Source organism: Sinohyriopsis cumingii, chromosome 17 (genome assembly GCF_028554795.1).
Source record: "Sinohyriopsis cumingii isolate HCF-2022 chromosome 17, ASM2855479v2, whole genome shotgun sequence".
Lineage (NCBI taxonomy): Eukaryota > Metazoa > Mollusca > Bivalvia > Unionida > Unionidae > Sinohyriopsis > Sinohyriopsis cumingii.
In genome coordinates, this window is record NC_142977.1 from 109,137,261 (window position 1) to 109,164,294 (window position 27,034).

The 27,034-nt window shown below is 32.9% G+C and overlaps 1 protein-coding gene across 6 annotated transcripts; it reads right to left on the bottom strand.

Moving 5' to 3' along the window:
* Positions 1-1,506: 1,506 nt before the first annotated feature.
* Positions 1,507-26,505, bottom strand: LOC149779650 (uncharacterized). Of its 6 annotated transcripts, XM_089940458.1 has the most exons (5): positions 26,364-26,505; positions 25,365-25,435; positions 23,817-23,843; positions 4,121-4,141; positions 1,507-1,972 (listed from the first exon to the last, which is right to left on the bottom strand). In XM_089940458.1, exons 2-5 carry the CDS (start codon positions 25,432-25,434, stop codon positions 1,782-1,784), a joined length of 309 nt encoding a protein of 102 aa, XP_089796584.1. In that variant the 5' UTR covers position 25,435; positions 26,364-26,505; the 3' UTR covers positions 1,507-1,781. The 6 variants fall into 6 exon arrangements, with proteins under 6 accessions (XP_089796584.1, XP_089796586.1, XP_089796585.1 ...); XM_089940460.1 differs by lacking the exon at positions 23,817-23,843; XM_089940459.1 differs by lacking the exon at positions 4,121-4,141.
* Between the last annotated feature and the right edge of the window lie 529 nt (positions 26,506-27,034).

Sequence of the window (27,034 nt, forward strand, 5' to 3'; positions counted from 1 at the left end):
ATATAATATTAATGATTCCATCCGTCGTCAGATAAAAGTTTCAATTACAAGTGTATGTCAATTAGTATGCTTTGACAAAATTTAATTAAAATTAATAACTTGCACAAAAAAAATGGATTTAAATTGTGATTATAGGACAAAATTTAATATGTGCAGTTATAGCCGAATAACGGATCGTGTCTAAAATGGGTCACGATCGCCAGGATTTGGGGTGCAACCATCTGACCTACTGACTTTATTATACAAAGTTTGTACCATTTCATTTATAGTCCGAGTTTCCTCTGACCCTTGCCATCCCAATTTTGATATTTAGACATTTATGTTGGGGTGTACGGTCAGAGTCCTCTGCCAATCGAAAATTTGGAATTCGCCCACACCATTTGGTGTCGGTATAGGGTAGCTGCTTACTAGCTGGCCTAGCAAACTTTCTCGACCTTTCATCGAGATATACTTGCATTAAATCGATAGGAGTATGATTTATTTTCTCAGAAACAGCGAGTGTAGCATTAGCTATATCTTCATTTCGCTGACAGACTAGCCGCCAACTATAGCGTTGGTGAAATGTGACCTGGAACTCGATAGGCAATGGACTCTGATCCTGCACTACACTCCAACATAAATGTCCAAATATCAAAAAGGGGGTGGGGGGTGGGGGGAGGGCAAGTGTCAGAGGAAACTTGGACTAGTTGACTTAGTACGCAATTGCTTATTTAATAAATAATCATAAATATACAAAGAATGCTATTTTCCCAGTGTGTTCAGAAATGGCATTCAGTGATGGAAATAACAACACCAGTAATAACAGCAACAGTCATTTACTATTATTGCAGTGCTAATATTTTGTGTTTTTTCTTAGCATTGATAATACACTAACGTTTAAACATACTTTTAAATATATTTTTAAAAAAATTCTCACAAAAATATTGTTGATCGGCTTTCTTAGAATATACTATGGTAATATTTATCACATCGGGAATACTATATCGTTATCAGACAAGGAATACTAGATATTTATCACACGGGGATTATTAAATATTTGTCACACAGAGAAAACGAACATTTATCACACAGGGAATATGAGATCTTTATCAAATAGGGAATAGTAGATATTTATTACATAGCGAATGCTAGATATTTATTACATAGCGAATACTAGATATTTATAACATAGGGAATACTAGATATTTATTACATAGCGAATACTAGATATTTATAACATAGGGAATACTAGATATTTATCATATCTGGATTAGTGGATATTAATCACATAGGAAATACTACATATTTATAACATAGGGAATAAAATATATTTATCACATAGGGCATACTAAATATTTATCACATAGGGAATAATATCAATTTATCATATAAGAGTATAATAGGTATTTACCTCATCAGGAATGCACGATTTGTATCACATAGTGAATACTAGATATTTATCACATGGGACAACTTGATATTTATCACACAGGGAATCCTTGATATTTCAAAACAAAAACTCGATCATTGTATGTTGACTATTTAATTTCCGATTCCCAAAATGATAACGACACCCAATAAAAACAATATTATCTCTTTAGTTTAATTAAAAAAGGATCGAACTTTACGTGTCCTATTTCCATGATGTGAGTCTATAATATCAAGGCGAAATTATGTTACTATAGTTGTCCAGATTGAAATTTCTTTAATGTTGATAGGCATGATTTACAATGTATTCTGTCAGCATGCCTCTATAGACAAAGCATATCGTAGAATGGTTTCAATATATTCAGGGAAAAAGTCTATCTGAACAGAGTTTCATACAGGAAGTACTGCTGGAGACCGTTCGAACCCCCAAACAAACCACCAGTGCTTGCAGGCGTTACGGTAGGCGTTCTCCTCTGTTGGGATAGAAGCTTTAATAACACATCCAATATCGCCTTATACGGGTCTGAACCGCTTGATGCTCCCGCCCCCGCCATAGCAATAGGTGCTGAAAAGAGAATCAGTTGGCAGCTGGTTAAGAAGAGACAGTTAGATAATTTGAAATTGATCTTGATGATAAGGTCAAAAATATAAAACTTTAATCTTCACTTTTCAAGATTTCTTGACAAAAATGAAAGATAATTAGAAAACAAATATGAAATATAATTGATAAACCATATTTCTATTGAGTGTTTTGTTTCATGTATTTGACCATTAATAATAATAATAATAATAATAATAATAATAATAATAATAATAATAATGATAATAATAATAATAATAATAATAATAATAATAATAATAATAATAATAATAATAATAATGATAATAATAATAATAATGATAATAATAATAATGATAATAATAATAATAATAATGATAATAATGATAATAATAATAATAATAACAATGATGATAATAATAATAATAATAATAATAATAATAATAATAATGATAATAATAATGATAATAATAATGACAATAGTTATTTTTTGTGTCAAAAGTTGAATTGGCGATACAAAAATGGATCCTATATGTTTTTATCTAAAATGTTGCATTCTAAGGTCAGTGTTTTTGAATAACAAACATAAAATGGTTATATTGTTATCTATGCCTATGCTATCTATTTATCTTTTGTCTATGATTGTAGATGGTAAGGGTCATTTGTAAACAACATATTTCATAGCTAAATTGTTCATTGATTGAATATTGCACCTTAAGATAATGCGATAATGTTGAAATGGCCTTTTGACCTTAGAAGATTCTAGAAGTCTTAACTGCCTCTTTTCTTGTTTGTAAGTTATAAAACAGTTCGTTACTGATATCTGAGTTTAAGATGCAGCTTTAACATGTCCAGGAAGGGAACTTGTTTACAAATTTGATGGGAAAATGTCCCACACCCTGGTCATCGTATTGTATTTTAGGTTCTCATATCTGTCTGAATAAGCAAAATTATTTTTATTCGGGTTTTAAGTTCAGTTGTGCTCAGATATAAAATGAAAGGAATCGTTTATTTACAAATTATTTGTCGGAATTACAAAGTTCTCATTGATATTTAGGACTAAATAACTGTTTTGAGATTAGTGTGAATTCATTCAAGGACATTATGGATTATATCATTGCGATACACTAAGACTATTGCCACATCAGCTCATTATTGGCACATCAACACTTTCTATACTGGAATTCATTCAGAACACTCTATACATTTGGAGTTTCCGTAGGAATTCCAGTACTATATGGGACTTAATTCACAATACCGTAAGTTTCTTTTAAATTTTCACTTTATGTTCTAGGGAAATAAAATTATTTTGTTGAGTTTTACTCAGCGTGTTGGTTTCGTTATTTAGTTTAGGTCTATATAATCGTAACAATATAAAGATATGGTACCAGTCACCGAAATAATTTTAGTAGAAAAAGCCTTTCTCTAGAGTTGAATTTATTTTATGCAAAATATGCAAGGACTCAAACACGACATGGACATGAAAAGAAAAGTATAAACAATAAGTTTAAAAACCAGCAAGTTTTGATGCTGTCACTCATTTATGGAAAATAATAATATTATTCATAAAAACCGGTATTATTTAAGAATTACTGGAATGAATATTATTAGATTTATAGCGATAAATGAATACGCGTAACTGCTTTCTAAACCATCAAAGGCTATTAATCAAAAATACAATATACTGTTATGACATGTTAATATTGTCATGGTCAACAAATACATATATTGTATAGCAATAAGTATGTATATTTTTCTCAGTTACTGCTTACGTGATACTGGAAAACCTAACTCTGAACCAATATTTAACAAGAATAAGAACGACGAAACTAATCAAAGAATGGCAATTTGCATGATTTAAAAATATAGGAGCAGTTCCGTGTTTGAAAAATGACCGCATAACAATTAAGCAAGTGACGCTAATGCCGTTAGAACTGAGCTCAAATTCATTTACAAAGGTAACTTCTCAATGCAAGCTTTTGTTGGATAGTTTTCTTTGATGAGATCCAACAAAATAAAACTGGACGATTTTTTAAAAAGAAAAGCAAATATTTTCTTTGTATTTATATGTAATTGCTAAGTAAATATTCGAATTTCAAATGACTCTTACACCCGCCAAAACTAATGCAAATAAAAATGTAGAAAACTGTTTACCTCCTGGATTGTAAAACTGAGCTGAAAAAGGAAATTTTTTATCATGAAGATGGTGATTGTTAAAGTTAATCTTACCAACTGGATCATATTACTGTATGTATAAATGTATTTTCATTTAACGGCATGTACGCACAATAATGACTATATGGTGCCGATTAAAAGTAAAGTTCTAAAAATGTAAATATAAACAACTGCACAATGAACGCTAGGAACATAGAACCTTCCAAGTAAACAACATGAAATACTACAGGCTGAAAGATCAAATGCAAATAAAACTGTTTCTTTGAGAGCGGTATATACGCGACAATCAATTTAGTGCCACCGAACATATTAGGTAATCTGAATTGTGACTTTACTCTTGTAGGCCATTGTTTGGGATTTTACTCTTGTAGGCCATGGTTTGGGACTTTACTCTTGTAGGCCATGGTTTGGGACTTTACTCTTATAGGCCATGGATTTGGTCTTTACTTTTGTAGGCTTTTTGGTTTTGGATTAAACTGCCCTTCGTACACAGGCAGTGTTTTTAAATTAGAAACACTAACATTTGTTTTTGTGGCCACCAATCTTTGTTTTTAGAAACAATTGTTTTTTATGCAGCACATCTGCTCTATTCTATTTAAACGTAGCTCATTACATGTCATCCACGACTTCACATCTGCTCTATTCTATTTAAACGTAGCTCATTACATGTCATCCACGACTTCACATCTGCTCTATTCTATTTAAACGTAGCTCATTACATGTCATCCACGACTTCACATCTGAAATGCACCTCACTAAGCCTTATATGGTAGCATCGACTTATGTTGGAAACTAGATTTGTGTGTCATCAACGGAGAATTGGTGAGACACCGGATCTAGACACTTGGGAGGGGTTCCATGTATAGAATGAAGAGAACGGGTCCAAGAACAGAACCCTGTAGAACTCCAAATCATAGATGAACTGGTTTTGACTGTCTTTTATTTACGGACAAAATTTGTATCCTTTCGACAAAGTATAACTTGAGCAATAATCAGACTGTATCACGAATGCCAAATACATTTTGGAGTAATATAGTCTATTGTGTCAGATGCTGCAGAGAAAGGTGAGGACTGTAAGCTTCCACTATCCAAAGCAGAGAGAAGGTCCTTAACTACAATCTGAATAGCAGTTTCGATACCTTGGCGAAGGCGATGTGCAGACTGTACATTGCTAAAAAGATTATTTAAATTGAAATCAGATACAGGATGGTACTGAACAATTTTTTCTAAGACTTTTGACATGAATGCGACGTTAGAAACAGGGTGGTTCTTTAAGTGGCAAATAAAGATGGCATATAATACAGATCATATGACGCAAGTTCATGGGACATCAATAAAGATTGTGCAATGTTTTCATCGAATTAATGAAAAATCCTGTCCAAAATATGATTATGGGTGTGGGTGGATTCGCTAACTTGCTGGAGAGTGTGGAACCTTTATAATATGAACGTGTTTTTATAGTTTGAATAATACACAACGAACTGTTGCTGTTAATGACAAGTGCAATAATTCCAAACAACGATGCATTTGCAAAATCAGAAAAATGGACTGACTTGTTACTTTTCTGACATTGCACGATTAATTGAATAGTAATCTAATATCACTGATAACAAGTATATACTTAGATTTAGTTCATTTTTGATGCGTAAAGATCCATTTATTGGAAAGACTAATTATGAAAGAGACCACATATATTTCATGTCCTTTAATTTCAACCCATTTAGTTTGCAAGGTATACAAAATTTTGCCATTATTGAATATTCACCAGTATCACTTTGTCACATATATAACCAAACTGAAATCTTTATTTGGATTGTTGTTTGTTCCTCCGGATTACTTCGTGAAATATGACATTTTACCTAATTTCATTTCACTTAAGAAAAAAGAACAAACAAAACATGTTAGAGACATCTGACTACCACCTTTGGTTGTAAAAGATTTTCTCTCATAGTTTTCTATGTAGCTTTCTCCTTTCAATACATTGTTTAGGAAAAAAGGTCTGGCCATAATCGACTTGATTTAATCATCAAATTTATTAATTCAACATCTTAGTCCAGATGACCGAAAAGAGTGTGACACCATATGATTAAAGGATCTTACATGTGATATCTTCGTCGTTTATTTTATATGCATTTTACAGAATTTTAAAATCTTACTTTTTATATTTTATCGTCTTATTCTTTATTATTACCTGTATTTAGAAATATTTTCCTTCCTAAATTTGTGTGTGATTATTTTTTCCCCCCAACATTGCCTAGAGTTTGCACTATATAGCCACATTTGTGCTTATATGCCGTAAAGCGCTACTATATACATACACGTAGTCCGTTTAATTGAAATTTGGATCTCCAGCATATCGGAAATCTAAACGTCACTGACACTTATGGTAAGTAGTATATCAGATGAAACGTTGTGTTACATATTAGGGAAACAAATTATTTGCAACTGTTTGATGCTAATGGTATTTTTTCACTTTCAGCATTATCTAAGTTATAATTTGAACGGTGAAAAAATGTTATTGGTTCTTGCCAGATCTACTTATTCATAATGACTTGAACTACATAAACACTACTTTCATGTACTCAGAATAATTACTTGTACTACATAAATAATATTTCCATTTACTCAGAATAATACTCGGAATTACATAAATACTACATCCATGTACTCAGGATAATTACTTGAACTACATAAATACTACATTCGTGTACTCAGAATAAATACTTTTACAACATAAATAATATTTCCTTGCACTCAGAACAATACTCGGAACTACATAAATACTAAATCCATGTACTCAGAATAATTACTTGAACTACATAAATACTACTTCCATGTACTCAGGATAATTACTTGAACTACGTAAATACTACATTCATGTACTCAGAATAATTACTTGAACTATATAAATACTACATCCAGGCACTCGGGATAACTACTTGTACTACATATATACTGCTTTCATGTACTCAGAATAATTACCTGTACTACATAAATACTGCATACATGCACTCAGGATAATTACTTGAAATACATAAATACTACTTTCATGTACTCAGAATAATTTCTTGAACTTCATTAATACTACTTTCATGTACTCGGGATAATACTTGTACTATAAATACAACTTTTACGCACTCAGGATAATTACTTGAATTACATAAATACTACTTTCGTACACTGAGAATAATTACTCGAACTACATAAATACTACTTTCAGGCACTCAGGATAATTACTTATACTACATAAATACTACTTTCACGCAATCTGTATAATTAGCTGAACTACATAAACACTACTTGCATGCACTCGTATTAATTAACTGAACTACATATAGTCAACATTCATACACACAGTACTGCGCTCAAAGTATAATAACCAGTAACGAGAACGCCAATGCTTGGACATAAGTGGTAGTTGAGTAGTTACGAAACTATACTGAGTGGTACATAGTTCGAGTAATTATTCTTGGCACTTTAAAGTGGTACTATTGTAGTTCATGTTATAATACTAAGTGCATGAAACTAGTTCTTATATAGTTCAAATAAATGTACCGCGTGCATCAAATAATTACTTATGTAGTTAAGTAAATATAATCCCTGCATGAAACTGATTCTCATATAATTTAAATGAATGTACCGCGTGCATGAAACTGGATCTTATGTAGTTCAAGGAATTATACGACGTGTTTGAAATTGTATTTTTCTCTATCACGTAGCGATAATGCGTGAATGAATGTACTTCTTATATGGCTCAATAATAATAGTACTTGTGACGCTCAGGTAATTATGTATTCCAAGTAACTTTACTTGGTATATTATAATGGTACTTATGTAGCTCAGGTAATTATGTATTCCAAGTAACTTTACTTGGTACATTATAAAGGTACTTATGTAGCTCAGGTAATTATGTATTCCAAGTAACTTTACTTGATACATAATAATGGTACTTATGTAGCTCAGGTAATTATGTATTCCAAGTAACTTTACTTGGTACATTATAAAGGTACTTATGTAGCTCAGGTAATTATGTATTCCAAGTAACTTTACTTGGTACGTTATAAAGGTACTTATGTAGCTCAGGTAATTATGTATTCCAAGTAACTTTACTTGGTACATAATAATGGTACTTATGTAACTCAGGTAATTATGTATTCCAAGTAACTTTACTTGATACATAATAATGGTACTTATGTAGCTCAGGTAATTATGTATTCCAAGTAACTTTACTTGGTACATTATAAAGGTACTTATGTAGCTCAGGTAATTATGTATTCCAAGTAACTTTACTTGGTACGTTATAAAGGTACTTATGTAGCTCAGGTAATTATGTATTCCAAGTAACTTTACTTGGTACATAATAAAGGTACTTATGTAACTCAGGTAATTATGTATTCCAAGTAACTTTACTTGATACATAATAATGGTACTTATGTAGCTCAGGTAATTATGTATTCCAAGTAACTTTACTTGGTACATTATAAAGGTACTTATGTAGCTCAGGTAATTATGTATTCCAAGTAACTTTACTTGGTACGTTATAAAGGTACTTATGTAGCTCAGGTAATTATGTATTCCAAGTAACTTTACTTGGTACATTATAAAGGTACTTATGTAGCTCAGGTAATTATGTATTCCAAGTAACTTTACTTGGTACGTTATAAAGGTACTTATGTAGCTCAGGTAATTATGTATTCCAAGTAACTTTACTTGATACATAATAATGGTACTTATGTAGCTCAGGTAATTATGTATTCCAAGTAACTTTACTTGGTACATTATAAAGGTACTTATGTAGCTCAGGTAATTATGTATTCCAAGTAACTTTACTTGGTACGTTATAAAGGTACTTATGTAGCTCAGGTAATTATGTATTCCAAGTAACTTTACTTGGTACATTATAAAGGTACTTATGTAGCTCAGGTAATTATGTATTCCAAGTAACTTTACTTGGTACGTTATAAAGGTACTTATGTAGCTCAGGTAATTATGTATTCCAAGTAACTTTACTTGGTACATTATAAAGGTACTTATGTAGCTCAGGTAATTATGTATTCCAAGTAACTTTACTTGATACATAATAATGGTACTTATGTAGCTCAGGTAATTATGTATTCCAAGTAACTTTACTTGGTACATTATAAAGGTACTTATGTAGCTCAGGTAATTATGTATTCCAAGTAACTTTACTTGGTACGTTATAAAGGTACTTATGTAGCTCAGGTAATTATGTATTCCAAGTAACTTTACTTGGTACATAATAATGGTACTTATGTAACTCAGGTAATTATGTATTCCAAGTAACTTTACTTGATACATAATAATGGTACTTATGTAGCTCAGGTAATTATGTATTCCAAGTAACTTTACTTGGTACATTATAAAGGTACTTATGTAGCTCAGGTAATTATGTATTCCAAGTAACTTTACTTGGTACGTTATAAAGGTACTTATGTAGCTCAGGTAATTATGTATTCCAAGTAACTTTACTTGGTACATAATAAAGGTACTTATGTAACTCAGGTAATTATGTATTCCAAGTAACTTTACTTGATACATAATAATGGTACTTATGTAGCTCAGGTAATTATGTATTCCAAGTAACTTTACTTGGTACATTATAAAGGTACTTATGTAGCTCAGGTAATTATGTATTCCAAGTAACTTTACTTGGTACGTTATAAAGGTACTTATGTAGCTCAGGTAATTATGTATTCCAAGTAACTTTACTTGGTACATAATAAAGGTACTTATGTAGCTTAGGTAATTATGTATTCCAAGTAACTTTACTTGGTACATTATAAAGGTACTTATGTAGCTCAGGTAATTATGTATTCCAAGTAACTTTACTTGGTACATAATAAAGGTACTTATGTAGCTCAGGTAATTATGTATTCCAAGTAACTTTACTTGGTACATAATAAAGGTACTTATGTAGCTCAGGTAATTATGTATTCCAAGTAACTTTACTTGGTACATAATAATGGTACTTATGTAGCTCAGGTAATTATGTATTCCAAGTAACTTTACTTGATACATAATAATGGTACTTATGTAGCTCAGGTAATTATGTATTCCAAGTAACTTTACTTGGTACATTATAAAGGTACTTATTGTAGCTCAGGTAATTATGTATTCCAAGTAACTTTACTTGGTACATTATAAAGGTACTTATGTAGCTCAGGTAATTATGTATTCCAAGTAACTTTACTTGGTACATAATAATGGTACTTATGTAACTCAGGTAATTATGCTTGGTTGCATGACAGTGGGATTTATGCATATGAAGTAATTATATTGTACATTAAAGTGCTACTGGTACAGTTCAAGAAGCTATACTGCGTGCATGAAACTTGTACTTATGTGGTTCAAACAGTTACGTAATATTTATACTGTCCAAATAAAAGTATCACTTATACAATTCAAATAATTATATTGGGTGCATAAAAGCGGTACTTACTTGTTTCAAGGAACTATTATTTGTACATTAAAGATGGTTCTCACTAAACAGTTTGAACGGAAGTGGTACTTACGTTGTTCAGTGTAATAAACATGGATTACGCGCATTTGGTTATAGCTCCCCATTTTAAGGAATTCTTAGATTTGTGTGATTACTTGTGTGATTATTGGAATTCGGCGCAATGGAAATATCCTTTGCCAGAAATAATTAGTAAATTATTAGGAGCAAACGTCACGGAGTGAAGTGTTAGTGAGTTTCCATGATGCCATGGTTCATTAGTAGTGAATTCAACCAAAACCGAATGAATGTCCCTGTCGTAAAATAGTACATATTAAAATCTAGTGGTATACATTGGTAGCGTGACTGCAAGGACAGTACTTATGGTATTAAACCGGTAAATTACACAAGGGAATAAATAAGAAGGGACTCGGCAGATACCGTTTATGTCGCCATAGGGGCAAATAGGGTGCAGTTATATTGGCGAAATGTGCCTGGAAAGCATACATTGACTGGCCTAAGGTGGTGGAGTTAAAATAGTTCCCAGTGTTAGGGGATACTTGTATATTTTCTAAGGTGTGAACGGTTGGCGGTACGGAAACCTGATGAAGATAAACCATACAGATGTGTGGTTGATATATATATTTGGCAGGTTGTTTTATCTGTGGTCTCACATTAATTACAGCAAAATTTAGGTATAGAATGGACACGTCTGGTTTTTAATTTACAATGGAAGTCTTTGGAAAGTTGGGGTAAACTTATGACTTCTATCAAGAATCGCGCCAGGGTTTGACAACCGCTCGGTCAAATAAGGACCCTTGGCTTGTAACAATACAGTGTATTAATGTGGTAATGATATAGTTCATGTAATTATACAGCATGCATGAAAGCGGTACTTATGTTGTTCATATAATTATGTGTGTGTGTGATTTGGATTTTTAACGTAGCTTTTAACAATTTTTCAGTCATATCGCTACGATGTCTGCAGTGTAGCAGTTTATAGTGATATCTACCAATGGGGCATCATGCCGCAGACATGTAGCATGATGTCCCACCCAGTCACATTATCCTGACACCAGGCCGACCTGTCATAACACTAACCTCTTAATGCTGAGCGCCAAGCGAGGAAGCAGTTAGCACCATTTTTGTTAGTCTTTGGTATGACTCGGCCGGGGATCGAACCCAAGACCGACCGCATCCGGGGCGGACGCTCTAACCACTAGGCCACCGAAACGGTTCATATAATTATACTGTGTATACATGTGGTAATGATGTAGTTCATGCAATTATATTGCATCCATGAAAGTGGTACAATGAAAGTGGTACTTATGTGTGTTTCAGGTAACTATGGTTGGTACAAAAACGTGGCGCCTTATATACTTGAAGAAATCACACTGCGTGCACGAATGTGGTACTCAGTGTTTTCAAGTAACCATCCTGCGTGCATGAAAGTGGTAGTTGTGAGTTTTGCAGTAATTATACTGCATGCATGAAACTGGTACTTAAGTGTGGTTGAAGTAACTCTGGTTGGTCCAAAAAGTGTCACCATATGTACTTGAAAAAATAATACAGCGTGCATGAATGTGGTACTCAGTGATTTCAAGTAACTATAATGTGTGCATGAACGTTGTCAACAGTGTTTTAAAGTAACTATACTGCGTGCATGAAGGTGGTACTTAGTGTTTTTAAGTAACTATAATGTGTGCCTGAAAGTGGGACTAAGTGTTTTCAAATAACTATATTCTGTGTATGAAAGTGGTACTATGAAAGTGGTACTTTGTGTTTTCAATAATTATACTGTGTGCATGAAAGTGGTACTCAGTGTTTTCAAGTAACCAAACAACTGCTTGCATGAAATAGGTACTTAGCGTTTTCAAGTAATTATGATGTGTGCTTGAAAGCGCAATTTATGATGCGTGTTTCAAGTAATTATACTGCGTGCATGAAAATGGTACTTAGTGTTTTCAAGTAACCATACTGCATGCATGAAAGTGATACTTATTTGTCTTTCAAGTAACTCAGGCTGGAACAAAAACCTGGCCCCTTATGTACTTGAAGAAATCAAACGGCGTGCACGAATGTGATACTCCGTGTTTGCAAGTAACTATACCGTGTGCATGAAAGCTGTACTCAGTGTTTTCAAGTAACTATACTGTGTGCATGAAAGTGATACTTAGTGGTTTCAAATAATTATACTGCATGCATTAAAGTGGTACTTAGTGTTTTTAAGCAATTGTACTGCATGCATGAGAGTGGTACTTATGTGTCGTTCAAGTAATTCTGGTTGGTAGAAAAAAACTGGCCGCTTATGTACTTGAAGAAATCATACTGCGTGCATGAATGTGGTATTAAGTCTTTTAAAGTAACTATACTGTGTTTATAAAAGCGGTACATAGTGTTTTCAAGGAACTATTCTGTGTGTATAAATGTGGTACATAGTGTTTTCAAGTAACTATAATGTGTGTATTAAAGCGGTACATAGTGTTTTCAAGTAACTATACTGTGTGCATAAAACCGGTACATAGTGTTTTCAAGTAACTATAATGTGTGTATAAAAGCGGTACATAGTGTTTTCAAGTAACTATACTGTGTGTATTAAAGCGGTGCATAGTGTTTTCAAGTAACTATAATGTGTGTATTAAAGCGATGCATAGTGTTTTCAAGTAACTATACTGTGTGCATAAAACCGGTACATAGTGTTTTCAAGTAACTATAATGTGTGTATTAAAGCGGTGCATAGTGTTTTCAAGTAACTATACTGTGAGCATAAAACCGGTACATAGTGTTTTCAAGTAACTATACTGTGTGTATAAAAGCGGTACATAGTGCTTTCAAGTAACTATAATGTGTGTATAAAAGCGGTGCATAGTGTTTTCAAGTAACTATACTGTGTGTATAAAAGCGGTACATAGTGTTTTCAAGTAACTATACTGTATGTATGAAAGAAAAGCGGTACTTAGTGCTTTCAAGTAACTATACTGTGTGCATAAAAGCGGTACATAGTGTTTTCAAGTAACTATAATGTGTGTATAAAAGCGGTATATAGTGTTTTAAGTAACTATACTGTGTGTGTAAAAGCGGTACATAGTGTTTCAAGTAACTATACTGTGTGTATAAAAGCGGTACATAGTGTTTCAAGTAACTATACTGTGTGTATAAAAGCGGTACTTAGGGCTTTCAAGTAACTATACTATATGTATGAAAGCGGTACTTAGTGCTTTGAAGTTACTATACTGTGAGTGTAAAAGCGGTACATAGTGTTTCAAGTAACTATACTGTGTGTATAAAAGCGGTACTTAGGGCTTTCAAGTAACTATACTATATGTATGAAAGCGGTACTTAGTGCTTTGAAGTTACTATACTGTGAGTGTAAAAGCGGTACATAGTGTTTCAAGTAACTATACTGTGTGTATAAAAGCGGTACTTAGGGCTTTCAAGTAACTATACTGTATGTATGAAAGTGGTACTTAGTGTTTTCAAGTGATTATGATGTGTGCATGAAAGGGGAACTTAGTGTTTTCAAGTAATTTGTCTGTGTATATGAAAGCGGTTCTTAGTGTTTTCAAGTAATTATACTGTGTGCATGAAAGTGGTACTTAGTGTTTTCAAATAACTATAATGTATGTATGAATGCGGTACTTAGTGTGTTCAAGTAATTATACTGTGTGCATGAAAGTAGTACTTTGTTTCAGAACTATACTGTGTGCATGAAAGTGGTACTATGAAAGTGGTTCTTGGTGTTTTCAAGCAATTATACTCTGTGCATGAAAGTATTATTTTATGTTTTCAAGTAACTATACTGTGTGTATGAAAGCGGTACTTAGTGTTTTCAAGTAATTATACCGTGTGCATGAAAGTTGTACTCAGTGTTTTCAAGTAATTATACTTTTACTTAAAATAACCATATTGCGTGCATGAAAGTGGTATTTAAAATAACCATACTGCGTGCATGAAAGTGGTACTTAGTGTTTTCTAGCAATTCTACTATGTGCATGAAAGTGCTAAAATGGTACTTAGTGTTTTCATATAATTATACTGAGTGCATGAAAGTGGTACTCAGTGTTTTCGTGTAATTATGTTGTGTGTATGAAAGTGGTACTTAGTGTTTTCATGTAATTATACTGTGTGTATGAAAGTGGTACTTACTGTTTTCAAGTAACTATACTGTGTGTATGAAAGTGTTACAATGTAAGTGGCATTTAGTGTTTTAAAGTAATTATAATGTGTGTATGAAAGTGGCACTTAGTGTTTTCAGGTAACTAGACTTTGTGCATGAAAGTGGTGCTTAGTGTTTTCAAGTAATTATGTTGTGTGCATGAAGGTGGTTCTTAATGTTTTCACGTAATTATACTGCATGTATGAATTTGGTACTTAGTGTTTTAAAGTAATTATTTATGTGTGTATGAAATTGGTACTTAATGTTTCCAAGTAATTACACTGTATGTATGAAAGTGGTACTTACTGTTTTCAAGTAATTATACTGTGCGTATGAAAGTTGTACTTAATGTTTTCAAGTAATTATACTGTGCGTATGAAAGTTGTACTTAATGCTTTCAAGTAATTATACTGTGTGCATGAAAGTTGTACTTAATGCTTTCAAGTAATTATACTGTGTGTATGAAAGTTGTACTTAATGCTTTCAAGTAATTATACTGTGTGTATGAAAGTTGTACTTAATGCTTTCAAGTAATTATACTGTGTGCATGAAGGTGGTTTTTAATGCTTTCAAGTAGTTATACTGTGTATGATATTGAATGTATCAAGTAACTATACATATAGTTCAAGTACCAATACTGCATTCATTACAGTAGTACCTTATGTTTCAAGCAAGTATACTGTCGCCGTGAAAGCAGTATATAGGTCGTTCAAATAATTATACATTGCATAAAAGTGTTACTTTTATGTTTCAAGTAATTACACTGCGCTTATGAAAGTGGTACTGTTTACAAAAGTATACAAAAATTCAAGTAATTTTGTACCGCGTGTATGAAAGTGTTATCTATGCGTTTGTAGTAAATATACTGCACACATAAAAGTGTTTATTGTATAATTCAGTGAACTGTGCTGTGTGGAAGAAAATGATGTCTCTAAAGGAAACTACATTGTGTGCTCCATTAACTTTGGTAAATATAGTGTTTGGAAGAAAGTGGCAAGCACGTGCATCAAGTAATTATATTGTGTGCATTAATGTGGCAATTGTGTATTTAAGACTATACTGATTGCACGAAGGTAGTACTTATGTCAACCCTATATTGATTGCACAAAAGTAGTTCTTATGTGGTTCACGTAACCCTATACTGATTGCACGAAAGTGGTGTTAACGTAGATCAAGTAACTATACTGTGTATATGATAATAGTACCTATATATTTGAAGTAATTATAATGTGTGCAAGAAAGTCTTTCTTATGTAGTTCAAATAATTATACCGTGCATAAAAGTAAATTTATGTAGTGCTACTATTATACTGGTGGTACTTATATATTTTATGTACATATACTGCGTGCATCAAAGTGGTATTTAAAATAACCATACCGTGTGCATGAAGCGGTACTTATTTATTTCATAGTAACTATACTGCGTTTATAAAAGTGGTACAAAGCATTTAAAATGATTATACAGAGTGCGTGAAAGTGGTATTTAAAATAACCATACTGTGTGCATGAAAGTGGTACCTAAAATAACCATACAGCGTGCATGAAAATGGTATTTAAAATTACTACACTGTGAGCATGAACGTGGTACTTAAAATAACCACACTGTGTGCATGAAAGTGCTAATATACTGTGTGCATGAAAGTTGTACTTAATTATAACCATACTGCGTGCATGAAAGTGGTATTAAAAATAACTATACTGTGTGCATGAAAGTGGTACTTAAAATAACCATACTGCGTGCGTGAAAGTGGTACTTAAAATAACCATACTGCGTGCATGAGAGTGGTATTTAAAATAACCATACTGCGTGCGTGAAAGTGGTACTTAAAATAACCATACTGCGTGCATGAGAGTGGTATTTAAAATAACCATACTGCGTGCATGAGAGTGGTATTTAAAATAACCATACTGCGTGCATGAGAGTGGTATTTAAAATAACCATACTGGTGCATGAGAGTGGTATTTAAAATAACCATACTGGTGCATGAGAGTGGTATTTAAAATAACCATACTGCGTGCATGAGAGTGGTATTTAAAATAACCATACTGGTGCATGAGAGTGGTATTTAAAATAACCATACTGCGTGCATGAGAGTGGTATTTAAAATAACCATACTGGTGCATGAGAGTGGTATTTAAAATAACCATACTGCGTGCATGAGAGTGGTATTTAAAATAACCATACTGCGTGCATGAGAGTGGTATTTAAAATAACCATACTGCGTGCATGAGAGTGGTATTTAAAATAACCATACTGCGTGCATAAAAGTGGAATTTAAAATAACCATACTGCGTGCATGAGAGTGGTATTTAAAATAACCATACTGGTGCATGTGAGTGGTATTTAAAATAACCATACTGCGTGCATGAGAGTGGTATTTAAAATAACCATACTGCGTGCATGAGAGTGGTATTTAAAATAACCATACTGCGTGCATGAGAGTGGTATTTAAAATAACCATACTGCGTGCATGAGAGTGGTATTTAAAATAACCATACTGCGTGCATAAAATTGGTACTTATGCAAATGAAGTAATTATAAGTGGATTGAAGTCATGCTGTATTTAATTAAAGTAGTTGAAATAGGTGTATGAAAGTACAGCTTATATTGTATACATATATACTGATACCGTGTGCAGGAAAATGGTATTTATGTATTTGAAGTAACTTTACTGTCGCATAAAAATGGCATTTATGTATTTTAAGTAACTACACTGGCATGAAAATGGTACTTACGTATTTTATGTAACTATAGTTTGGCATGAAAATGGTATTTATTTATTTTAAGTAACTACACAGCCATGAAAATGGGACTTACGTATATTAAGTAACTACACTGTGTCACGAAAATGGTGCTTACGTATTTTAAGTAACTACACTGTGGCATGAGAGTGGTATTTGTGTAGTTTAAGTAACTAGACTCTGACATGAGAAGTATTTGTGTAGTTTTGTGAATGTAATAAATATGTGGTTCAAATAATTACACAGTGTGCATGAAAGTAGTTCTTACGTAATTCAAATAATTATACTGTGCGTGAAAGTAGTAATACGTAGTTCAAATAATTACACAGTGTGCATGAAAGTGGTTCTTATGTAATTCAAATAATTATACTGTGCGTGAAAGTAGTAATACGTAGTTCAAATAATTATACTGTGCGTGAAAGTAGTAATACGTAGTTCAAATAATTATACTGTGCGTGAAAGTAGTAATACGTAGTTCAAATACTTATATGGTGTACATGAAAATGATATGTAACCTTGTTTATTTTTTTATATTATTTTAAAATAATTAAATACTTCTTTCATTATTATGCTTCAGGTGGAGTTTATTCAGCAGTGAATATTGTCCAGCTCCTAGTCTTTCATGCTTAGCCCACAACCAACAAAGTATGTATAGATAGAGACAGATCGCAGAAGGCATATATATATATATATATATATATATATATATATATATATATATATATATATATATATATATATAGAGAGAGAGAGAGAGAGAGAGAGAGAGAGAGAGAGAGATAGATAGATCAGTAAAGAGATGGAACATATAATAATTTCTGGTGAATATTGAATACTGAAACTACATACATTCAGAATATTCTATTAATAAATTACACAGGCTATATTAGTCTTTTCAAAGTAAAACATAAACTCATAGAGAAAATCATCAGATATTAAAGAAAGTATTTAATTGAAATTAAAATTGTGGAATACATAATTGTATTGAGCTGTAAAACTGCATAACAGTGGAGCGTCAAAATGAACGTCTTATTTCAATAATACAGTGTTTTAATGGTGTGACGTGTATTCGAGGAACATAACACTTTGACAGACATGAAATGCAAAATTAATATAAAGTCTTGAAAGTTGACTGTATTTTGAGGAGATTGTTTAGGTTTCTATGAGGTAAGAAAACGCAGCGTATGTGTCATGTATCCACAGACATTGATTTCATATGGTGTTTTATTTTCTCGGTCGAGAATTGCACGGCTAACTCTGATTCAGGTGACAACAGTCAGTCAATCATTTATACGATCTTATGTTGTAGAGGTATACTTTAGATTCATTTACAGATCTAACACAACTGATATGTTGAACCATCTTACATAAATTGATGCCATTACAAATACTTCGAGTGGTCCACAGCTTCATTACTCTATTCGTAATATATATCCGGAAATATAAATTGTTGACCAGTGGCTAGGAGAAGAAATGAATTTTCCTCTGGGATATGTTTAGCCAGTTTATGTGGTTATACAAAAGGAAGGTACATCCCAAGCCAGGACAAGCATCAAGCTACATTGCGATTGTCGTATCAGTTAATGAACTCCCACATCATGAAGTTGTTCAGAAAACTATTTGGATTTTGGCCTTGGCTGCTGCCTTGGTGTTGTAAGGCTTGCAAAAGCTGCAAAATTATTTGCTCCATGTTACTCGCACTGCCGGTAGGGCCTTGTGGAGCCCCAGGGTAACCAAGCCCTGCAAGCAGAAGAGGCAGAGCATTAGTAACACGTGACTGCGCGGAATCCACCGAAGCCATTTTACATAGATTGAGTAATCGTTTTAACAGGCAGCTACCTGGTCTCATTGTTTCATATACAGCGAATAATAATAATAATAATAATAATAATAATAATAATAATAATGAATCTTATGTGTATATAAAACAATTCGACAGGCAGCTGCATCATAAAATGATTAAGTTGATTTGATCATGCACCCCTACCACTGAACCATAATAAGGGAAGCCACGCTGTAATTCTATCAAATAAACAACATTTTACTAGTTAAGCCGTTTGTAGTTGTAACCGAATAAAGATTATTTTTGTAAGTCAAGGGTCTGTTCAGATGAGTTTCTGTCACAAATGTACATGTAAGGGGATATCTTGTAAAATATATATTCAATTTGTTCTTTTAAGAATGAAAAGAACTTGCAAAACGTTTGCGACTTTATCTTGAGCAATAATAGTTGTCGTTATCCTTTTATCTTGCCTTTCCAATACTCCACACAATTTTAATCACCTGTCCAACTTATTTGATTGAGAAAAATACACATCAATACAATCTGGCCACAGTGGGTTGAAACAGACGAAGCAGCACATGGAAAGCAACTGCCAGAGAGTTTCAATAAGGTTGAATAGACTCCGACATGACATAATAATTTTATATGTGCGGTCAATACATATAAAAAGAAACATGTCAACACAAGACATTTATTGGGAGACCATTCCTAATGAAGATCAAACATATGAGATCTGAACAATGTTTATTTTTTTAAAATTTCGGAGTTCTTTGATGAATTTATATTTGCATAAATACAAGAACCTTGAATATGGAAGAGCACGATTGTTTATCATTCGAGTGGTTCATTTTAATTATAATTAGCTTCAAATGTACTGATGTCTTCGACTCCACTATATTCAAGTTCTTCTGTCTTGTTATCATGAATCATAACATAATGAAATGTTGCAAATTGATTTTAGTTCGTTTCATTTGAAAATTCATATTATTTCAATTTCAGCGATTATAAAATTAGTGAATATATAAAGGGTAAATTTAGCCTCAAATTACGGTGACGAGAAATCTTAATCTTTACATCCTCTTCTGAAAATCGTATACTCATTATTCCCACTATGGAAACAAAGTCATATGGACAGCGTTCTTTTGCATACCAGGGCCCAGCAATGTGGAATGAATTGCCCACTGAACTTAGACACAAAGACACAGTGATCACATTCAAGAGGGCTCTCAAAACTCACGTGTTTCGACTGCAAGAAGAAACTTAAAGACCTAATAATGTTTCCTACCTTAAATATTCTCAGCATGTTTTCTTAATGTTTCTAGTTTCATGGTGTTTGTTTTTGTAATCATATCATTATATGTTTTCTATCTTATAGATGTTGTCTAATGTTGTAAAGCTCTCAGAGCTTCTAAAGATTAGGCGCTATACAAAGTCCTCATTATTATTATTATTATTATTATTATTATTTAGTCTGCATAAGAACGATTTCTCCAATACATGACACCCACTGCGTACCTATGTATTAGTAGTCTGGTACACGCTCTTCTTCCCCAGAACACAGAGAATATGACAAGGTACCAGACTACAAATTTATAAATGATTTCCGTGCAATATGGTGGTTGGTCTATGTCTGTCTTGTTTAGTCTTAGAGAACTGGATATGGGTAGCCTAGTTTCAACTAAGTCTTTATATTAGGTTTTATTAAATGATAATAAAATATTTAGATCATTCATCAGTTAATCTTTATTTAAGAGAAAGTATATAGTAATATTGTGTGAAAAGGAAAAATATGGTGATTCTCATCTCTGTGATTTAATTTTTGCTGTAAATCTAAAAATTAAAAACGTTCCTGTCATTGCCTCCATTCATATTAGGCATAAATTAAAGAGTGGAGAAGCTTGGCATACGATCATGCGTCTAGACTACATGGACCAAACTGTTTTTGGGGGGCACGCATTTGTTGGAGTGTGGAACGAAATAGACATGTATTCTTCTGTACTAGAAAATATTTTGTGGCAGTGAGTAGCAAAGGGAAACAAGTTCTTGGCTGGAGTAAAGTGTTAACCTAGTTTTAACTTAACATAGTTGATGCTCATAGCGATATGTCTATGCGGCTAATTATGTTATATTTATTCACAATTCAGAATTGTGTTCCAACGTTGTTGATGTTTTTATAACCGCGTCCGAAACACCTGAAATAATTTACTAAACATCTAATTAGCGACAACACGAACATACATTACTAATGACACGACGCACTCCAGAGAGCTCGTCCTATATGTAAATAAAGCTAATGTGTATTGTAATAACAAAATAAATTGGAATGAAATATCTTTAGTTAAATAGATAAGGAAATTTGTCTTATTATTATATAGTTCAAAACTTCTCAGAAGATAATTTGAATTAATTTTAAGCCATCGTTCTATTTCGTAAAGGATCTGGAATACTTAAAATGTGTAATAGAACCTGAAGGGGCTTTGATGTATATTCAAGAAACTATGAAGGATTCTTTTCTCTTCTCCTGAGAATTTACCACAGAGTTTCCAAAACGTGTTGCTAGATCCAATTAATGTAGTTCAGAAACATAAAATAAAATACTTCTTTTGTAATTTGTGACGCAATGCCCCAGTGTTGCTGACAGCGTTTTGTTTAGCGAAACACAAAACAATTACAGAAATCTGAGCCAATCGTTTCATAAGAACCGAATTGGGTATGAAGGTCAAAAAGATGTTAGACTTTTATAGGACAGTTTGTGTTCAAAGATAGCTGAGTTTTAACATTCTTTTTGTCTGACAGTTTGCATGATTCATCGCATAAAACTAAATACGTTTACTGTAGTTCACAGACATACACTGCAAAGAAATGCAGTTCACTTCATTCTCTGAAAAGAGTACAAGTAAAGGTCTACAAGCATCGTTTCAATTTTAGTGTAATTAGACTTGTGCAATGTTCTATTTGGGAAATCAATTTTAACTGAGATATCAAATAATATACCAGTCTATGTTTTATTTAATAAACAGAACCTATGCAAGCTATACATATATAACTGATGTCCCGTCAGGACCACCATTATTGATCCCATTCTTAAGTTTTGTTCTAAGCAGATTAATTTCAGTTAATAAAGAGAATTACAAATGTCTAACAGTTTCATCTGAAAAAAATGTGTGATAATAGTGTGGATATAAAATATCCTTGATGGATAAGGAGTGTTTATATCTAACAGTGGAAGACATAGAGAAACTGACACCAAAATTCAAGAATATAGACTTGATTAGTACTTTAGCCTAGGCCCTAGATTGTTCACTAACGAGTTTGTATTTATCATATAGATTATGTTTATTTTTTACGATAAGAGCAAAAGGAGAAAGTACAATAATATGTCACATTATTGTGGCCTGTGTCCTCACGTTTTATGCTTTAATAAATATGGTTTCAGAGCCTTAAGTACATATCGTGACAACATGTTCTATCTAAGGGAGAATATGTCACTCTTACCTGTCAGAAAAGTCTAAATATTAATTACTAAATAGCATTATAATTGTGGAAATAATAAAGATGTCCAAGTCAGAAACCTCCCTGTTTTTCTTTCTTTTCTGTTGTTTTACGGAGCACATGACAAGGTAACGTGAATGCCATACAAGATTGCAAGTTAGACTGCCAGGGAAAATACATCGTGCGTTGTTTACATCAATTATAACCTTGATAACGTCCCAAGAATACTTACATTAATACAATTTTTAAACTATTAATAAATTTATACAAACAGAATAATTCGAAAGTTTTTTCTTCAAAGATAATATTGCAGGCTAAGATAATATTTCCAAATCAGAGATATATAAATTAATTTAATCTCATGAACATTGTAACAAAATATCTGATACTTAATCCTGACCAAGTTTATCTAGGTAAATGCAGCATAACATTTATAGTTTCAATTTGAGACTTAATGTATATTACAATTCTGTGCATGTTTATTTAGGTAATTGCAACACTACAAATAAGCTCAAAATTTGTGACCAAATGCCTTTTACAATCCTGCCCAAGTCTTATCTAGGCAATTGCAAAACTCCATTGGCACCCACAATTATTACTGATAACTTTGACAGTTTTACTATTTATTCTTTTATCTAGTCATTTTGATTGCATCTTTTAACCGGTTTATGTGGAACAAACACTCGTTTGACATTAAACCATTCGAAAAGAACGATTTATTAGGAACCTCGACAATGTTTAATTCTCAAAGTTAATCCCTATTTCCAGCAACATTTTCAAGAATAAAAACGTTTTTGTTGAAAATAGTGATTTATGTTTCATTTGTTTTGATATATCTTCTCCTTAAATATTTTTAAAAAAAACATTATAAAATAAGAATTTTTGAAATGTATACGTCGTGTTTTACATTCGATGCTGATGCTTCATGAATGGCGGTAGAACATGTACAACCGGCACACCTACCTATCTACCTATACGGTCATAATTAGACGTGGCAGGCATGCATTACCATATAAATACAGGCTCTTACATGCATGCATACATACCTATGTCATAGGGACCCAGCGGGCTGCCTGGAAAGAAATTTTTATATAAAAAAAAATAAATCGGCAAATCAATGACTGATAATACCCTTTCAAGACATCCACAACCTGCGGAAACCAGTGACTTGTTTTGTTATTTTTCGTCTTCGTTTTTCAACTGGCATCTTCTCCTTTTTGTCATATTGCGAAATTCAAGGTTGTATTTTTTTTTTTAGATAATGAAAAATATTTTCTTGAGGTGTGCTAATTGCAGTACTGGCCATACTTTGCTAATTGCAGTACTGGTCATACTTTGATAATTGCAGTACTGGCCATACCTTGCTAATTGCAATACTGGCCATACCTTGCTAATTGCAGTACTGGCCATACCTTACTAATTGCAGTACTGGCCATACCTTACTAAATGCAGTACTGATCATACCTTACTAACTGCAGTACTGGCCATACCTTGCTAATTGCAGTACTTGCCATACCTTGCTAATTGCAGTACTGGCCATACCTTGCTAATTGCAGTACTGGCCATACCTTACTAAATGCAGCACTGATCATACCTTACTAACTGCAGTACTGGCCATACCTTGCTAATTGCAGTACTTGCCATACCTTGCTAATTGCAGTACTGGCCATACCTTGCTAATTGCAGTACTTGCCATACCTTGCTAATTGCAGTACTGACCATACCTTACTAATTGCAGTACTGTCTATACCTTGCTAATTGCAGTACTGGCCATACCTTGCTAATTGCAGTACTGACCATACCTTACTAACTGCAGTACTGGCCATACCTAACTAATTGCAGTACTGGCCATACCTTACGTTCATGATCTGTTGGTGGCAGACATATACACGCCATTGAGTCCAAAAGCTATGTTTTATCACATGACCTTCTCATTTGACAGCGTCGTAGCTTGTGCCATGTTCTGGCGTAATGCTTAGGAGAGTCACGGAATACTTTTCTGGCACAATATCAATGAAGTCACATAGAAATCGTTTGGCACAATGCCAATGAAGTCACATAGAAATCGTTTGGCATAGTGCCAATGAAGTCACATAGAAATCGTTTGGCATAAGTGCCAATGAACGTGCAATAGAAATTCTTCTGGCATAACGCTAAGGTACATCACATGGAAAGTCATTTAGTAACACATTATTGTTTCTCAGTTATACGATAACAAAAAAAAATCAGCTAGTGCAATTGTGGGACATTAAATTAGTGAAGCTCGTTGAATACTGAACGCCACTAACAGTTTGAGGCGTGCAATATTATTAGCTGGTATAATCTATTTTATATCCCACCAAAAATTGTTTAATATCCTCTTTTTGTGATTTTTTTTCAATGCTGATTCCGTATAATACGGATCTGGAACGTATGTAGATTTCTGTACGTTTCATATCCCGATTTATTTATATACACAGATGGAAAAAAATCTATACGCTACTGGAATTGATATGTCTTACGTTTCTGGAATAGAGTATTGCGTTGTATAGCATTGTGTAGCATACAAGCGGTGAAGCTTGAGCGATGAGCAAGAAAGTGATGGCATAACTTACCAGCTGGAGGTGCGGCCTGAGAGGCGACGACGACCACCACAAAAGCAAATGCAATCAATCTGATGTTCATTCTGCAACAAATAAATAAATAAATAAATAAATAAACGATAATACGAGATATGAATAATTGCCAATGACATGAATCTAAATATGAAATGAGCTGAAAAGAATATAAAAGTTTTAATCTTTAAAGAAATAATTTGTTTATATGGGATTATGAAACCCTCCACAATTTTAGTATGCTAGTATAGTAAACATCAAGTTCCAAGTATTCTCGCCAGAGTATACTGGTTTAAAGTGCGAAAAATGCTAAACTGAAAAACAGAGTTCATATAAATCTGTGAATGTGTTTCATAAAAAACCTATTTTGGTTTATGGATATAAATTGTGTTAGCTAGAATAGAGAAGAGAAAATTCTTTTTACATGTTTTGTCGAAGGTTATGTAGTACGGAGAATCTGACAGGATGACTTGCAATTCTGCATTTTGTTCAAGTGCTTGCGCGCGTGTATGTGTGTGTGTGTGTGTGTGTGGTTGTGATGAAACTGTCGTGAGTAAATTCTAGAGTCAAATAAATGTTTGCACTATTTCGGTTTAGATCTTTGAAAGAAAGTAATGCTTGAATACAAGTAATTTTTAATAATTATTATTAAATATATGCCAAAATATGAATAATAAACCAAGAAATATAAATATTTGTAAAGATACTATGATACTTGAATATTTAAAATATTAAAGTTTAGTGTCATTTGTGTACATTCAAGATTAACATAACAGCCATTGACAATTTCCGACACCTAGAAACGTTTTCACGAAAACAATACACATTATTACAAGCTGGAATAATGAATTTCAGAAAGCAACATGATTTGGCGAGAAAGTAAATGTATTCTGTAACTATTCAATCTCTCAATGTTATTTTAGTTCCATCTTCAACGAACTAAATAAGTCCTGCAAAACATTAACTACACTCAGAAAAAGAAAACAGTCCAAAAAGTACCTGCTTTATCACTGTATCGTTCTCCTTACAACAGTTTTAAACAATGTTCGACAATTTTGATGACTTTTAGCTCCGCAGATTCAGCGTAAGACTAACTGTCGAGGATCTAAATCCGAATCCTTGCTAGCTAGTAAGGTTGGAGACTGGACTCATGTGTTATGTATGGTTTCGTTGTACAAACCGCGCCCACTTAATTACAGTTTCTTGCGTTAACATGCACGCATATTAAAGATAATTAGCGAGGTTAAATTAACCATGATTTGGGCTGATGCACGTTGTGGTCAGATTTAACTACCCTAACAAAGGTGCCATTAATATTCAACATTAGCATAATTATTGTCAAGAAAGAACACGTCCTAATATCTTTTTAAAAGGAGTTTGCATAATTAATGCCTGCAATTAAATACCATCGTCTCTATTAATTTGTTCTGGCGGACCTTATGCCATTTGTCACAGTTTATTTCGATGTCGTGTTATCTTCGTAAAATTTATTTATTCACGAGCCGTCACTGATCTTACGCACCTAAAGGAAAATGAATGCAAGAATGTATGCAAGAATAAGGAGTAGAAATTGATTTGATGAATAACTGGCGGTGATAGACATATGATCTATGTAATTTATATGCATTCCTCGCGTGAAAAGGGTAGAATGCTTTGACCGACTTCTGACT

Bases quoted from the DNA above. Each gene is read 5' to 3' on its own strand.
- LOC149779650 (XM_089940458.1), bottom strand. From the start codon at position 25,434: ATGAACATCAGATTGATTGCATTTGCTTTTGTGGTGGTCGTCGTCGCC. The intron at 23,844-25,364 runs GTAAGTTATGCC...ATTTCTTTCCAG, and splicing joins TCAGGCCGCACCTCCAGCTG to GCAGCCCGCTGGGTCCCTAT. The intron at 4,142-23,816 runs GTATGTATGCAT...TTCCTTTTTCAG, and splicing joins GCTGGGTCCCTATGACATAG to CTCAGTTTTACAATCCAGGA.